Raw genomic sequence first — 18,406 nt, forward strand, 5'->3', positions numbered from 1 at the left:
CACCTAGGCCTAGTTAAGTGGAGATTGCTGCAAGTTGGTGTTGGTAGAGGCCTACAGACACTGCAGGGAGCTCCTGCAGTGGCTATGAGTTAGCAGGGAGAAGATAGCAGCATGGAAGATTTGTGGAGAAGGCTAAGCTGTAGTCTGGTGGAGAACAATGACACAGACTCTTGCAGAGGAATGGCTTTACCTAACTCTGTACAGAAGCAAACAATCATTTGTTTGTTTGAATTCTGAGGCCAAAACAGACCTTTGGAGAAGAGGAGCTGTGCTCATCTTGGGAGTGAGGTGAGAGAAACGAACCCTTAAAGAGAAGACAGATTTGCAGGGAGGAAAGTCCTAGCTGAAACTGGGATGAAAACGTTGTAAGTCTGAACATTTTTTGAAAGACTTTGGGGGAAGCCTTAGTAAACTGGACCCCAGAAAGAGGAATGTTTTGAACATCCGGACTCTGTGGACGTTTCAAGGAGTGAATTAGCAAACTAAGGCAGGCCTCAGTAGAGCCATGCAGGCTAGCAAGGGGTATTGCAGAGCAGGTATGCTCTTTGACACTCCCATGAACATTAATGGTACAGGGAAAGAGTTTTTGTTTCAACCAGGACTACAGACTGGATTCCTTGCAGTGTTCATTCTAGCTATTATTTGACCTGGCTATCTGAGGATTCCTCTTTTGTAAGGATAATCCTTTGGAGGGGCAGAGCTGGTTCAGTTCTATACAACTGTTTCCTCCATCACTCCAGGCATAAGGAGTATTCCCAGAAAAAAAGGGTATGGTTGAGGCATCCTGTACACCAGCAATTGGGTAATGGAATAGCCCTTTGGCCTATGGGTTGCTGGCCACACTATAGAGAAACTTCATGATATATCAAGGATCAGACTGGTGCTTGGCTATTGCTAGAATCAGGAGAGCACAAAGATGAGAAAATCTTTGCCCCAGTCCTCCAACTACATTGAAATATTCCGGTTGCAATGGAATATCTAGCCTTATGATTTTGGTTTATTTGTAGGTGATCTGTAGCCATCTGAATGATAAAACTGTTTTTGATGATTAGTATCTGGTTTTTCTATAGATAATCTTGGACTCCCTAGTGATTATTTTTAAGAAAAAATGTCGATCTGTGAGATAAAAACCAAATACCCACAATTAGGAGTTGAACAGCATCCTTTTCAAATAGAAAAAATCCTCAGAAGAAACAACCTCTCCCCTGAGCATAAGAGAGAAATATGTTCAAAGAGAACTATGGTTCTTTTCAACTTTTGCTGTTTATGGGAGAAAATAACTTGTGCTATCCACAACTCTGTTTACTTATTTTTTTTATTAAAGATCACTTGAAACCTTGAGAACCTTATAATTATCTTACACTAACCCAAAAGGTGCAAAGAGAAAGAGAGTGCCTCTTAAAAAACCAGAATATGCACAGACAATGTCTGTCCCCCCCCCCCAAATCACAGCTATTTTACAACATTTACTACTAACCAAGCTCTTCACCTGCTATTTCACTGTAATATTGAACACCTTGTGAGTGAAAGAGACTGGAATGCTGGATTCAGACCTCCTAGGTCTACTGCTTTTTCTGGCTCTGGCCTCAATGTGGGGTGTTAATATGAAATGTGGAGTGGTGTGTGTACAAAATAATAACTCTGGCACTAAAATATTTAAATGTTCTCTTATCTATATGTTATTTCCTGACCCTTACTATGTGCTTATGCCTTGCAGGGAAAAAGCAGTCAGTTAACTTAAATGACTGAGCAGCAAAAAGTCTAGTGGTTAAAGTAGATGGAAACAGGAGAGGAGCTTTCACTGCACCCACCAGAGAGGAAGAGGTGCTGTGGAGGAGGGGTGCTTGCCCAAGCCAAGGAGGAGAGAGAGTTAGAGAGAGAGAAAATGCTCCTCTCTGCTTTTAGCAGGGGAAGAGGAACTCTGGTTTCCCCCTACACACACTTTCACACTCCCTCTTCCTTAACCCCTGATTAAATCAACACACTAAAATTTGTCAACCCTCCACCACTCCGTTTAAATTATCATCAAAGCTTTAAATGTGACCACAGAATATCTGACGTTTTCATGTGTTTATCTTGAAGGTCTAATTTTAAAAATATGCAACAAATAATATTGTTAGCAGCATAATGTAGAAGCTCTCCTTTATCCTTTGGAAAAACATAGCAGATAAGTCTGAATAACTAGTGGCCATGGATATTATTTTGTTTTAGAAATAGTGGGAGTGCACTTATGTGTTTTTAACTGATAGTGCCAATAGAGGTCGGCGGTGCACCAAACGTGCTGCTGAAAGTGCATTTCTTTGACAGTTAAACTCTTGATACATTTGTCTATAGTGGGAGCTGCTCACTTGTATGAAGAAGAAAATAATGTTCATGGGGGATGATATATGTACTAATGATCAGAAAATAGACCTATATAAGAGAACATGGCTGAGAGTTTGGAATACTTCTGGGTGGTGGTTGTTGCGTTTTTTTAAATGAAGCTCCTGACTTTTATGGGACTATATACATTATTTGGGTGTTGGACTGCACTCCCCCATCTATGTATGGAGAGAACCCTCTGTGTTTAGATCTTCCCATGGGGTCTAAATTGCCTTTACAGCATCCTTCTCCATCTGCATTGCACTTCTGAAGGTTGAGGCTAGGGAGCAAGGGAAGTTGGAGGTGCATTATTCTCCCATCAGTTAAAAAAATTATGAAAACATTAATATAGCATGAGGCTGCATTCACTTTTGTGCAAAGAAGGGGCCAGAAGAGATAGGGGTAAGGTGGAAGGCAGGGGTGCTATGGAGCTGCCATGACTCTGGGCCTTTGTGTAGATGGTCCTGTGCCTTTGACAAATTCCCTGATGGGTGTGGGTTCTGGGAACTAAATATCTTCTGCAAGAGAGATAATGGACGGAGAGGAGAGCAAGGAGATTCAGTCGCCTTGACTGGCAGATCTGAAGGAATGTTCGCCAGCCCTAAGCTCTCTCCTGCATGTTTTTGATAGGAAGGAGCAATTTCCCGTTCTTCATTTTGTTAGAAGAGGTGGGCCTCTCTAGGATACTGAAGACTTGTCCTCACACAGGCGCCTTCTCTACAGCAGTATCTAAAGTACCTCAGCCCAAACTTGGACACACTCTAGGGGCCAGGTTATCTTTGCTTTCTATTGTAATCTTTTCCTCAATTTCTTCAAAGGCACTGTACATTCTAGTGAAAACTTAGTTCTTGGCCTGTTTGCTGTGTCTTTTTTTATTTGATTTGTATTATGGTTTAATATTGTCCTTTTGTTCATGGTGCTATACACACAAAGTAAGAGACAGTCCCTGTCTCAAACAGTTAGTAGTCTAAATAGACAGACACAGGATAGAAGGGAAAATGGGTAAAGAGGTGAAGTGGCTGTGGCAGGTCAGTGGCAGAGCCACTACGAAAACCTAAGAATCCTGAATCCCCATCCAATGTCCTAACCACTGGGTGCATTGCCTCTATCAGTAACTGTGGATAAGAGTTTTTAAGATCAGCCACTTGTTGGTAAAAATGTTCAGTGACTTGTAGCAATGTCCAGTCCCCCAGGAACTTAGCACTTGCTTAGAAAATTATAAGCAGGTGTGTTAAAAGAGAAAATCTCTGCATCAAACCCAGACTACCTATAACTAGAGCTAGCTGGAAATTTTCCAGTAGAAGGTTTTGTTTTGTCTGTTTTGTTTTCCCATAGGGAAATGCTGTTTCATCAAACCATTTATTGGAAATTTGGCAATTTTTAATTTTTTTTTTATAAGGGCAAAATGTTTCATTTCAGGATGGCATTTTTCAAGCTCTGAAATGACTTTGGTCAAATCTTCTTAAACATTATGTAATATAACGTGTAAAGTCAAAATCAGAACAAAACATTTCAATTTTGGCGAAACAAAACACTGCCGTTGACCCCCCCAACAATTTTTATGATCACCCCAGCCAGAAATCTTGAACTTACGTTGATGTTTTAACTTTTGTTGTTTTTCTTTCCCTGGAATGAAATGAAAACACGTCGCTATTTCTGTGAAAGGGAAATACTGACTTTCCACCAGCTTTTCCTGTCACCCGGTTCCTGGGGTGATGATCAGCCAGGGGGTTCCTGGTGGGCAGGGTGGAAAGCCCCTTGGCTCAGTGCCTGGGAGCGGTGTTCTCCTGGGAGCAGGGCCCCGCTCCGCTCGCGTCCCCTTCTCTGGGGAGCTGACGGTGGAAAGGACCGAGTGCCCAGCGGTCTCCCCTAGGGGCACCTTCAGCCGGGTTATCCGGGTGTGTGTGTGTGGGGGGGGGCTTCTATTAGAGCTGGGACCGGGCCTCCCCGCCAGCCCCCTCTCCCCCTGCTGCCTCCCAAGGCAGAGCAGCGGGCTCCAGGCTCTCCCTCCACCCCTCTGAGGCAGCGGCCCTCGGGTGCTCCCCCCCCCCGCCGCCTGTTAGCCCAGCTCCCCTCCTTTACACATCTCCCCCCCCCCTTCCTTCTTTTTCTCCCACTCCCCCCCAGCCCGCGGACTGAGCGGCTGCCCTGGGCTGTCCTGCTGTCCGCACACAGAGCGGGAAGGAGTTGGAGGGGACGTTGCCGGAGACCGGCCAGCTGCGCCCCCCGCCCCCGTAGGTGTCTCCTGCCGAGCTATGCATCAGCAGAAGGGGAGGGAGGACTGGGCAGAGGGCGGAGCCTGGCAGCAGCCGCCCCGCTGAATGGAGCGGAGTTTCGCTCGGCTCTGGTGTTGCCGCCGCTGCTCCAGCCGCCAGAGCGAGCGGGGGCACGGATGGGCATCGCCCCCTCGGCGGAGCTGTCCCGGTCCCGCTCCCGCGGCTGCCTGCCCCTGCGCGTCCCGGCGGCGAGCCCTGCGAGCGGAGGGACGGTACCGTATCATGTAGAATGCTCCCGGTTCCGAGAGCCAAGCGGCAGCAGCCTCTCCTCTGGCAGATGAATGCAGAGCCCCCACCTCCTCCCTGGATTTGGATGGTCCCGAGTGCGGCTGGGGTCTTCAGGATAGGTGGGGCCGGGGTGGTGCCCCCTCCACTTCTGCTCTCTTCGCCGCATCCTCCCCACCCTGCTCCTCTGCTCCAGGGGCTTCCCGGCTGGCAAGTCCCCTGCGAGCCTTTCCTGCCTCTGTCAGTGCCCTCTGCGCCAGATCAGCGCCCTGCCGTGCACCAGTATCCCTTCCTGAATGGGCAGGTAATGAATGCGGTTCCCCGCGCCTCCCTCCCCCCTCCCTCTTTCCCGATCGGGGTATTGGACTCCCGAAGTGCTGCTAGAATAGCACAGCCGACTTGATCCACGCAAGTTCGTGCGTGTCATTTTCAGGGTCAGTAAAAAAAGCCATGCTCGTGAGGCGCTGGTTTGGGGGGGGGGCGGGGGGGGCGCAGAGGGAAGGGATGCGGTGATGACTGCCTGGGCAGAAAGCCTAGGGCAGAACTTTTGCCTGCTGTCCAACGCGCGGTGGTGCTGAAGTTGCCGCGCACAGCCCTGGTTGTTGCAGACCCACACAGTTTCTGCGCATCCGTTAGTAACTGCCTGCACCGTCTGTGTCAGACTTCAAAGGCGGGGGAACCCGCATAAACTATTAATCGGAATTTATTTCGGATTCCGGACGTGTGGCTTCGTACTTAAGCCACATACCGTGTGTGTTTCTACGGACTTGTGTGTCTGAAAACGTATAGAACCGCAATCCCTGCGGTCAGACTCCAGTGTGCTAGGAGTTAATGTTCTGTAAGTGTCTGGGCCGTACAGTTGGTCAATGGCACGCCACAGTTTGCGGGAGTTCGAGTGTAAAAAGCTGAGGGTTGAGAGAGCAGAGATTGCGTTGCAAAGAGAACCGAAATGCTGGGGCTCAGCAATGAACAGATTGCTGGTTTTGGTCGGTTCCAAAGTGTATTTGTTCCAGGAAGAGGCATTTATTTTCCATAGAAAATCATCTTGTTTTATAATTGCTGCGAAAGAGCAGGCTAGGAATAGCGTTTATTATCCCCATTTAAATAAGAGGAAGATAAAGATATAAGGGTGTCTTTCATTCAGCCAAGTAACTCAAGCCTGTCTCTCCTTCTTGCTTTAAAACAAAGTTGTCTTGCCATTTTTAATATTGGCCTACTAGAAGAGATAAGGCATTGATCACCTGAACAGTCCTATTTTTATAATGTTTGTGAATGTCCCATAAGGCTTTTCCAAGATCCATAATATAATTTTAAAAAAAATACAACTGGATGCTGTTGCAACATGTTTTTATGTTGTTGTGTCAGGATGCTGCCACTAGAGGTATTTAATGTCCAGGAACTAGATTTTTTTCCCCTTAATGTTTAGAAACCTGCAATATCTTTTTCTTAATAAAAGAAGGGGGTGGGGGATGGCTCATGCACTGGCTCATTAAGGCTTGTCTTGTTCATCCTTTAACCCTCTGATCTTTTCCTATTTGCGATGGAAAAAGCAGGCTGGTAATGAAGGGGCACTCTAACAATATAGGCCATTAAATTCAGTTCTCCTATTTTGATTTTTATAGATAGATATACAATACACGCTAAGATGTTTTGAACCATATTAATGTAAGCAATACATCTCAGTGGTGCTTTCTGATAAATGTTTCAATTTTTGTCAGTATTGTAAGGCCACTTAAAATTAACTTTTGCTGGTCAGCTTTAATGATCATCTTAAATTTTAATGTATTAGATATTAATAGCTATGTTAATTTCATAGTAGTTTAGCACTTCTGTTGTATTTTTAATGCTGTTTCACATAAAACTTTGAACTTAATAATCTTAGATTAATTTTGTTTAGAGATTCCCAGTCAAGCATTTTAGCTATGAATGTCTTTTGGAAGTTAATGATTTGAAAGAGGGTGGGCAGGAGAAAAAGCTACATGCTCTTGTGTTTAATGGAAGAATAACATCAATTATTTTGAAGTGGGAGGAAATTTGATTGAAGTGCAGAAATGTTTCTACAATATCAATATATTTGTCCAAAGAATTCAAGAGTCAGGAAATCACATATTCTGCCTTGTCTTTGTTTTTTCCATTGCCTCTGGAGACAGAAACACACACACAATCTTGTATGATGATGTTTTCTATTTATATGTGATTTTTTTTCCAGTTCATTGGTGATTAGTAATAGCATTGACTAGATACTCTAACTCTGAGCCTTCTATTTGTAGATTTCTGTAGCAGTTTAGCTTTGAGTGGCACACAATACATATGAGACTGAACAATAATGCTTTTTTTGAAAACCCAATGTTTAGACTAAAGAAGTTGCTCAATTAAATTAGCTTGAAATTCACTTTTTAAATGCAGTGTGTACAAACTTTGGTTGATTTATTGTAGAATACTTTTCATTCATTTAATTTTGTAATTTCTTTTTTTTTTTTAAGTGGATGTTTGGAGCTCATTCTCCAGTTATAGGATTTTCACCTTCTTCTACTGTGGAATTTGTTCCTGTCTTTCCACATGTATACACATCTACTATTCCACCTCATGCCAGGAAAAATTGGAGAGATAAGAGACTACCTAATTGCAAGGTAACTCTGAGCTTTACATGGGACATTTTTATATTAAGATCTTATCATAACAACTGGAAAACATTGAGTTTTGTAAACTGTGACGGCATGGACAAGGTCAGCAATCTGTCAAGCAAAAATCCTCTCGAAAAATTAATGCTATAAAAAGTTGATCAATAAATAGGCTGTTTCTGAAGGTATAAGTCAGCAGTTCTCTTAAATAGTGAAAAAGACTAAAATAGCTTTAACATTAGTTCTGTATTAAGTCAGGTAAAATATGTTTGTACCACCAAAAATAATTGATTTTGATGTGTTTTCCATATTTTGGCTACTTGCAACACCTTGCTATTGACTGCACATTTATATAAATTTGTTAGAAATGGACTCAGCAGCTGGAATCCCGACAAAGCTGAAGTCAATGGGAGTTTTGCCATCAACTTCAGTGAAGCCAGGATTTCACACAGTATTTGCAACCTCAGGCCTTGAAAATTTAAGCATATGAGTAACTTTTTCACCTCCTCCGTCTCTCAGCCCTCACTGGAACAACCTTGGGCTACCAAATGTGGTAGATACATTTGTTCTGCCATAGCTGTCTCTGGGGTAGGATTGGCCTTGTTCTTTCATACTGTGGGGTTTGGATTTTTTTTTTTTTGGCAGTACTTCTTCCTAAACTGGATAGTCCCATTATGAGATAGTTTGTTTGTTAGATAATCACACCCTCCCAATAATTAGGAAACATAAATCAATGTAGTCTTATAAGACCGTTCATGATTTGAGACATGATCTATGCTACAAACGTGTATATATAGCTATAAGAGCTTGAATCAAAGACATAAAAACCAGGAAAACAATAAGCAACGAAACTATGTTATCTTCAACTTCAACATACTTTTTATTTATCCTTGGCAGGTATATTTAAATAATGCATTTGCTCTGGATTCAGCATGGATACATCCTGAGGAATCAAGAATCTTCCAGGGACACGAGAAGCCTCTTTTAATGACAAATCAAGTAGCTATGGCTATATCTAGGCCAGCTACTGCCTCAAGGCCTCTTCCCACGGTGGTGTTAACACCTCAGCCGATACCAGGTTAGTAATAAATAACTGTGAACACTTTTTTTCACTATGCATTTTCATTCTATTGATCTTATTTTTACTTTAGGTAGTGGCTTCAGTCCTGCATTCTTTTCTCAGGCAAAATTCCCATTTTGGTTGTAACCTTGATAACAAGGTCCAGAACAAGAACATTTCACCTTTTATTTAAATTTTAAAAATGATGTCAAAAGAGAAAGTATAAACTTATGGAAAATTAGAACCCAGATTCCTTAGCAACCAGCAATCCCACTCCATTGACCTATGGTATAGCCAGCCCAGTGATGACTTGGTTTATCTTCAAAACACACTAATGAGATTACTGACATAATATTTAATGTGTAATTTTAACATCAGTTGCTTATTTTTAGAATTTGATATAGTCTGTGTATAGACAGTTAGTTATTAATAGAACACTAACTGATCCATCAGTTCATTAAAACTAACTTATGCAAGATAACATGCATGAAATAAATTCCATTAATCTACATAAATAAGTATGTTACAGTTGCCAGTGGTCCAATAATATATATGCTATAGTATAAATACTATATTTTATACCTGGAAAAGGTCAGAAAATGTATTGCTGCAAAGATGGATGTGACTTTTCATGAGTATTTTGTTGTATTGATCTAACACACTGGCTGCCCCATAGAAAACACTAATAAACAAATAATTAGAATAAAGATAATTGAAGCACAAATGTAGATACTCACATTAAAAAACAAGATACATTTTAAAACAAATGTCTGTCTTACTGAGATCAAAGCTAATGCCATTTTAAATAATGGCAAAACCATAGCTGCCCCCAGCCTTCATTATTATGGAATTGTTCTTAATCTGAAACTGTGCTGTAGACAGGTAATTTTCTACCTTCTTGTATTTTCTCAATTTTCTGCGACATGTAATACGGCAACATTCTTTTGGATAATGCAGGGATTCATTATGAGGGGAAAAATCCATGTTCTGTCTGTTTTGCCAGACTTTTATTTTAATTATCAATTAATCTTATCTAGCGTTTAGGAATTAAGCAGAATATTGCAAATGATTTCTGTATTTCAATGGTTTTAATAATACTTTACAATAAGCTGCCTTCTGTTCTTGTCACTACTAATTATTGATCAACTTTAGTGCTGTTCAGCTTTCCATAATGGATGATAGGGACCATAAATAAGTATACTGATGGGCAAAACAATTATACTGCTTATGCATCTCTACCTGGATGACTTTTACTTAATTTGTGTCCCCAAAATGTATGCATTGTTTGAAGTTTATATCTGTGGCTGGCTGCCATGTTGTTGGATGCTTTTATAAATGCCTGATGGAGTGTATTTGGAAGTAAAATACTGGTTCCCACATGCATTGCTGGTCTAGGAACTGGTAGCATTGATATTTTTCCCTCTGACTTCTGTCTACAAGTACCTCCCAGTAGTAATACACAAAGAGGGCCTACTACTGTAGTGCTAAATTAAGTAAAACTCACATTAATGTAATTAAATGTAAACTACTGGAGTTAGTCTGCTCCAGCTCCCATTGAAGTCTATGAATGAGATTTTGAAAAGCAGCAAAATGAATTAGGTGCCTAATTCACATTGATTTTCAATGAGAGTTAGGTGCCTAACATACTTAGGAGCTTTTGAAATTCCCACCCATTAAGAAATACCTTCCCGCTACTCACCCCCCTCCTCCGACCCTCTGTTAAGTTTATTTCTATGCTGGGGACTGGAAATGCCATGTTTGCATTTCTTGGAGTTTCTTCATCATTCTTTTATCAAAGGTGGATTTGGGCCATCTACCTCTATGGTTGTGGATCCCTCCAAGATCCTGGACCATTAACCAGAGGCCTGGGCCATCTACACTAAATTCAATGAGGAGTTTTTCCTGAATAAGTACCACAGGATCAAGTCTACTATTAGCACTCAAATAGACAAACAGGGTCAATCCTCAGCTGGAATAAATCAGTATAGTTCCACTGACTTCACTTTCTCAGCTCTTGTTCTTCTGCTGTGTGTCTGGCAGAAGTCTCCTGATCATGCTGAGTTTCTCCATTACAAAATCACTCTTCCTTCATTTAGTTGTGCCATCTTCTTAGCTCTACTTCTCCTTCCTCAGTGAATCTGATACCTACATTTCCAGCCATCTTTGGAGTCTCTCCACAGGCCCTTTCCTGCCTTCCCCTATACCATCTTCTTTCTCTGTCACGGCATGCACCATCATCTCCTCCAAGTTGCTCATACACATAACCTGGGTATCATCTTTGACAGCCCTCCCAGGCCATGTCTAAAACACATTGCTACTTCCTACACAATACCTCTAAAATCCAGCCTTCCATCTCTCCAAACAGCTAAAATTCTCTTCCAAATTGTCCTCATTTCATGTTTTGACTATTGTAACTGCCTCCTCTCTGGCTTGGACTACTGCACCTTTGCCCCCCTCAAGTTCACTCAAAATGATCATCTGCCTGGCTCATTGCTCTGCCCACCTCATGCCATCAGTGCTTTCAGTGGCTCCCTTTTCATCTCCACATCAAACTTAAGCTTTTTGAGTTAAATCCTGTCCCCACTGAAGTCAATGGGAGTTTTGCCATTGATCTCAATGTGGTCAGGATTTCACCTCTTTGTGTTCACCTTTTAAACCCCTCACCACAGTGAGTGATGCTCCCCTAATAACTTATCATGATGCCAGCCCCTGCCTTTATTTATGCAATGTTCTCAGCCTTTACTATCCACCAGTCAGCTTCACTTTCAAATACCTTTGCACTTTCTTCTGTTTTGCCCTTTATGCAGAAGGAAAACTCCCTGGTATAATTAAATTTACCATTCCTGTAGGGGAGAAAATTCCAAATAAACTCACAACAATAGCTTTTAACTTCAAGAAGGGGCATTACACAAACATGAGGAAGCTAGTTAAATGGAAATTAAAAGGTACAGTCACAAGAGTGAAATGCCTGCAAGTTGCATCAAAACTTTTAAAAAACCAACATAATAGAGGCTCAAACTAAATGTGTACCCCCACCAAAAAAACAATAAGAGGATCAAAAAAAGAAACAATGGCTAAACAAAAGAGTAAAAGAGGCAGTTAGAGACAAAAACACATCAATTAAAAACTGGAAGTAAAGTCCTTTTGAGGAAAATAGAAAGGAACATAAACTCTGGCAAGTCAAGTGTAAAAGTATAATTAGGCAGGCCAAAAAAGCATTTATAGAGAAACTAGTATAAAGACACAAAAACTAAAAGGGCATCAGAAACAGGAAATCTGCCAAATAATCAGTGGGACCACTGGACAATTAAGGTGCTAAAGGAGCACTCAAGGAAGACAAGGCAAATTAATTCTTTGCATCGGTCTTCACTGCAGAGGATGTGAGGGACATTCTCACATCTAAACCATCTTTAGGTGGCAAATCTGAGGAACTGTCCCAGATTGAGGTATCAGTAGAAGAGGATACAGAACAAATTGATAAACAGTAATAAGTCACCAGGACTAGATGGTATTCACTATTGCTTAAATCAGTCTCTGTACCAGATGACTGGAAGGTAGCTAATGTAGAGTTGATTTCTTTTTTTTAAAACTCCAGAGGTGATCCTGACAATTACAGGTCAGTAAGCCTAATTTCAGTACCTGGCAAATTGGTTGGTTGAAACTGTGCTAAAGAATAGAATTATCAGACACATAGATGGATATAGTATGTTGGGGAAGAGTCAGCTTGGCTTTTCTAAAGGGAAAGTATACTTCGCCTATCTGTTAGAATTCTTTGAGGGTATCAACAAATATAGACAGGGTGATTCACTTGGTATAGTTGTACTTGGACTTTCAGAAAGCCTTTGACAAGGTCCAACACCAAAGGCTGTTAAGCAAAGTAAGCAGTCATGAGATAAGAGAGAAGGTTCTCATGATCAATAATTGTTTAAAAGCTAGGAAACAAAGAGTAGGAACAAATGGTCAGCTTTCACAGTGGAGAGACGCAAATAGAGTCTCTCAAGAATCTGGGACCAGTGCTGTTCAACGTATTCATAAAACCATATGGAAAAAGGAGTAAACAATGAGCCGGCAATGTTTGCAGTTGATAACTTTTTCTTGAGTAATTTTGTAAGCCCAAAGATGACTTTAAAAAGTTACAAAGGGATCTCACTAAATTGTGTGACTGGACAACAAAATGGCAGCTGGAATTCAATGTTGATAAATGCAAAGTAATGCACACTGAAAAACATAATCCCAGCTCTCCATGCAAAATGATGGGGTCTAAATTACCTGTTATCACTCAAGAAAGAGATCTTGGAGTAATAGTGAATAGTTCTCTGAAAACATCTACTTCTTCACACAAAGTACAGAAGAACTCATTGCCAGGGGATGCTGTGAAGGGGAAAAGTATAACTGGGTTTAAAAAAGAACTAGATAAGTTCATGGAGTATAGGTCCATCAATGGCTGTTAGCCAAGATGGTCAGGGACATCCTTGCTCTGGGTGTCCCTAAGCCTGTGACTGCCAGAATCTATGACTGGATGATGGGTTGGATTTCTTAGTAACTGTCCTACTTGGTTTATTCCCTCTTAAGCGTCTGGCTACTGTCTGAAGACAGGATACTGGATGAGATGGATCCAGTATGGCCAGTCTTATGTTCTTATTATCCATTCATCCCCTGCCTTATTTTCCAATTCCCTTCTTAAAACTCACCTCTGCTGTGATGCCTACAAAACACTGTCTACTGACTATGGCTATTATAGTGATTATTCCTCTTTCCCTTCCTTTCTTTTTACTCCCTCGTTCTTATTAATTTACCCATCCCTGCCATTTCTCACCCTCTTTCTACCTTCAATGTAAAAAAAATAATAAAGAAAAATAACAGAGTTGTGCCAATTCTTCACCATATTCATTTGCTTTTATGTCTTCCTTATCCTCAACCCTTCATCTGTTTTGTGTCTTTTAAGCCCTCCAGGATAGACATTTTCATTTAGCTGTAATTTGTACAGCGTCCATCACAGTGGGGCTCCAATCTTATTTAAGGTCTGTGCATGCTATAACAATAGATGTTGTCACTGTGGAAATCAATAGCATTCTCCTGAAGCCACAAATGTTGTCTAATCTCTCCTGGACTGAACTGTTGGAGCATGCACACAACAAAGAGTTTGAAGGGAGACGGGGAGAAGGGGAATGCAAAGGCCATGGCTAGTATGGGCTCTGAAAGCCTGCTGCAAACCTTCTGTTCTCTGTACCCTCTCTAGCTGTGGCACACAGCAGAGACTTCTATCCACTAGGAAAGCTGCAATGTAGGGACAGCAAATAAGCTTTGCCAACAAGAAATGGGTGTTTGTTTTCTCTACCATTTTGCCCACTCCAGTTGCAGCAGGTGTTAAATCTTGAGCTGCCAAATAAAAATGATATTACAAGTAGGTCTAGTGTTGCTAAACCCACATTACTCTATAATGCTTTGACTATCAGAAGGGTTGAGCCTTTATTGCATTACAAATCCTAACTTTTCAGATTACTTGACACAACTATAAAAGGAAATGGAAACCCGCACCACTTGGAATCAGATGCTTCAGTGGCAAATTGTGGAAGATGCTGGCCCTGCTTAGATCAGAATGGTTCCCTTGGTTTAAAAAAAAAAGCCATGGGAGACTCTTGTCCAGTCAAGCCCGTACATTGGATCCATACCAGGAGTCAGTTATTAGTATCAATGTCCTTGTTTCTTCAGTTTAATGGCCATTTTAGAATGAAAAAAGAAAATTTAATTAAGAATAGGCTTGTTGGATTCAATTTTTGTTTTATAATTTTGATGGATAATATTGATTGTTTTTTAAGCTTTTTTTTCTTTTTTAAATTTTCACAGTTATGGGAAACTGGGAGTGTGAGGGGGTGTCAGGCAGTAGGGAGGTCAGACAATTATTTATTGAAAGGAAACCTTGAGATTCAAAAAGTTACAGCTTTATAACTATTAAAACACATTGTCAAGATCACATATCAAAATTCACAAAGTAAATAGTCGTAAATCAAGCTAATAAATTCTCAAGCAATATTTTTCTTGTTTAGCTGTACATTTCTATTATTGATATAAATATTTGATTTGTATGTGTACAGTGTGATATTTTCTGATAAAAATCTAATCTTTCCTAGACTAACTATGAACTCTTGGGCGCTGGTAAATGCTAACACACACAGTTTAGTGCTAACACACATAATTTGGCATTTACACATACTAGGTACTAGAAGGTATTATTTGTTCTGAAGAAAAGTAATCATTTATTATTCCCTGGCAGATAAAAATGGATTACAAAACCTTATGCACTTACAATTTTATTTATCTAAAGAAAATAATGACACATTATTTTCTCACCCAGAAATGATTGTTTATTTTTTTTTATTTCCACCAAACAAAGCAATATCCTGTATTTTATGTTGGGGATACAGTGTCTACATCTTTTTGCAAGGAAAATGATTTATATTTTTTTCTACTACATTGTGCAATCTGCCATATGGAATAAAGTCATGGTTGGTTTGGTATGAGTCAGATGTGCCTTCTTTTTCTTGTATAGCTGTCTCGTCCCCACTTAGGTGGTGAGACAAGCCCAAAGCTGTATGAACACTGTTTCATATCATTACTATTAAAATTATTGAAATTGTTTTAATGTTTCAAGATTTGTGGTTACAGTTTGTTGGCAGGTTTGCTTCTCAATCACTGTTTTGCAGGCAATGTTCCTTTTTTTTTAAAGTAGTACACTTTTTATTAGTGTTCAAAAGGCTTTCCATAAAATCTTGTAGAACAAGGCTTTCATGTAGCATGCTGTGAAGGTGAAACGAAGAGTTATAAATAGAAATGTATCTTCATTATATTAAGAAACAGAGTTGCTGCTACTTAAGTAGAAGTAATATATTCCATTTTATGAAGTATCCCAAAATACTTGACTGCTGATTACAATCAGTACAGGCAAAATGTACAAATAAACTCAAATATATAGCGAGTTACAACCCCTCATAGCCTGTTAAGAGAGAATGCAGATGCAATGTTCCTGGGTGCCAACACATTGGGCTGTTCTTAAGCAACTGGACAAACAGTCATCGAGGCAGTCTGAGAACCTGTGGTACTCTGACATGTGGAGGGGCTTCAGTTGGTTTGTTAGATAAATGATGATGTAATGTCTCAATCCACCCATCCCACTAGAGCTGAGCAAAATTCTGAGAACGTCCACATTTGTTTAGTCATGAAATATTTTGGCATTCCTGAGAAATTTTTGTTTTGGATTGTAAAACCTCAGTTTGACATTAAACTGTGTTTCCCAATTGCCTTATGGGAGTTGTAGTTCTGGCCTCCATTCTCTCATCTGGACCAAGCTCCCTGGCTAGACTACACCTTCCATAATGCATCTAATCATGTGGCACCTATGATGCAGAAGAAATACTTTATGGGAAGTGTTGTCCTCCAAAGAGACTGGCCCATGAGAGAAAATGTTGGCCAGAACTCCCATTTCTGTAAGGCAATGTGACTGTAGTTTAATGTTTTTAGAACTGACTTGAGATTAAACATTTTTGATCAGTTCCAAATTTTTCTAATGGAAAATCAATTTTTTTCAGCAAAAAGAAAAATTGTTTTGATGAAATTGCATTTTCATTTGCAAAATCAGTCCAATGGACAATTCCTGACTAGCTCTCCCATCAACACACTGTGCTCAAAGAAGCAAATCTTCTGCTTCTTTCATCTGCTTGAAGGGAAATATCCAAACGGATGTCCTTTTTCATATTTGGTAAAGTATGCAGAAGGCTTTAAGATCTTTAGATGGAACATCTTAATAATACATGTTGTTTCCAGCCCCTCCCATAATAAGGTCACTACTATTCCTATTCTAAGACCCCATCTTCAGTAGGTTATAATCTTGCTGACTCTTTTTGAAAATTTTAACTAATATATTTCATCTGTTTCCAAGAACAAAGATAGGGAAAATACATTGTCTTGCCCATGTTAAATTCTAGTGACCTTTTCTTTGAACAGTTCTAACCTCCATACCTTAGACCATGAACTTGAAATTTGGCAAAGGAGTGTCCTTTGTTTCAGGGGTATACTCTTTCCTGTCCCTGTAAAAATCTGCCCAAATTTGGCAAATTATAAGATTTTGAAAAATTGCAGTTCACACATGCTCAGTAGAGATTTTTTACATTTTTAGCTGCTAAATTTCCTGAAGATTTGGTCTCCAATGAGCGTGATCCAGCCTTTCAGTTGCTCTTACAGGCCATGCTGGATCCAGGTCTGGGTGGTTAAACTGAGAGCAGTGAGCCTGTCTGTCCTGTGCTATCAATGAGCTTGCTGGGCCCAGGCAGCATGGTGGAAGAAATGGCCTGGTTCAAAGGGGGATAACAGCCAGATCTGCAGGGGGAGGGGAGAACGGAGTAAATTGGGACAAAGAGTTTGTGGATGGGGGTGGAAACTGGGACTGGCTGGACAAGGAGATTGGGAGCAGAAGGAGAGTAGTACTGGCTGGGCAAGGAGATGGCAATGAAGGGCAGAACCTGGAAGTTGGGTGCAGGTGTGAGAGACAAGCACTGGTTGGGCAATGAGGCTGAAACTGGGAGATGGAAAGGAAAAATAGAGTGGACTGGGAGCTAGTAGGTGGAGGGAGACTATAATTAGATGAGGACCCATCGCAGGGGGAGAGATTGCAACTGGCTGGGCAAGGAGATTGGAACTAAGAACCAGTGGGGCAGAGTAAAGACGTGAGTGGGCAGTGGAGACAGATTTGAGGAATAGCTAGTATACTGGGGGAGAACTTGATGGGCTGAGCATAAAGATGGGAACAAGAACCTAGGACAAAGACATGGGGAGTGTGATTGGATGAGAAACCTGGTTGGGAAAGGGGTGATTGGAGGCCAGTGTGGTGGTGAGGAAGAAAGATCAGATGAGGAACCAGGAAGGAGAGAACTGGGACTGGTGGGAAAGGAGGCTGAGAGCTGGGGGTGAGGAGAGGAGACTGAACCAGGGAGTCCAGAGACTCCTGAAACTAGGACTTGCTATGAAGAAGACTGGAACTTGGTGGGATGAGAAGCTTGAGAAATTGAATTGGGACTAGCTAGATGAGGAGGATGGGACTGGGACAAGGAACCAGGGATGGAGAAGAGACATGAATGGGACAAGGACAAGTTGAAGGAAATAGAACAGAAGCAGTCATGCTGCAGGGGAGGGTGTTGAAATGAGTAGAAGTCTGTGCCCATTAGGGAGCACTAACTTCCAGAGCCTGGAGTGGAACCCATGATTCCTGAGTCTCACCGTTCCTCTTCTGTCAGCAAATATCTGTGAAACTCATAGGCAAAGTGACCCATGCCCCTCTAATAAGAACATAACAACAGCCATACTGGGTCAGACCAAATGTTCATCTATCCCAGTACCCTGTCTTCCAACAACGACCAATGCCAGGTGCTTCATAGGGAATGGACGGAACACATAATCATCAAGTGAGCCATCCTCTGTTGTCCATTTCCAGCATCTTGCAAAACTGAGGCTAGGGATACCATTCCTTCCCAACCTGGCTAATAGCCATTGATGGACCTATCATCCATGAATTTATCTAGTTCTCTTTTTGAACCCTGTTGTAATCTTGGCTTTCACAACAGCCTCTGGCAAGGAGTTCCACAGGTTGACGATGTGTTGTATGCTGACCCACATAGAGAATGACAACCTTCTACTGCTATCAGTTACTCTGTTAGATCAGGTGGCAGAGGTCTGCATGGTGGATCTAAAGTTTCCCATCCTGCTGATGACCCATATGAGTACACATGATGGAATTTGTTTATTCAGTTGTTTGTTTGTTTTTAATAAAAACCTAGGAAATTACAGACACAAAATATTTTAAAAGAATATTA

At 41.1% G+C, this 18,406-nt stretch overlaps 1 protein-coding gene across 1 annotated transcript in view; it reads left to right on the plus strand.

Annotated features, from left to right (window-relative positions):
* The first annotated feature begins 4,661 nt into the window (after positions 1–4,661).
* The window catches only part of TCERG1L (transcription elongation regulator 1 like), a 215,830-nt gene continuing 202,085 nt past the window's right edge, over positions 4,662–18,406 (plus strand). Inside the window, 4 exon segments of the mRNA XM_007053034.4 lie at positions 4,662–4,900; positions 4,903–5,166; positions 7,346–7,492; positions 8,381–8,561. Coding sequence (XP_007053096.2) covers positions 4,754–4,900; positions 4,903–5,166; positions 7,346–7,492; positions 8,381–8,561 — 739 coding nt within the window. The 5' untranslated portion in view covers positions 4,662–4,753.

The sequence above is a fragment of the Chelonia mydas genome, chromosome 7 (genome assembly GCF_015237465.2).
Source record: "Chelonia mydas isolate rCheMyd1 chromosome 7, rCheMyd1.pri.v2, whole genome shotgun sequence".
Classification (NCBI taxonomy): Eukaryota; Metazoa; Chordata; order Testudines; family Cheloniidae; genus Chelonia; species Chelonia mydas.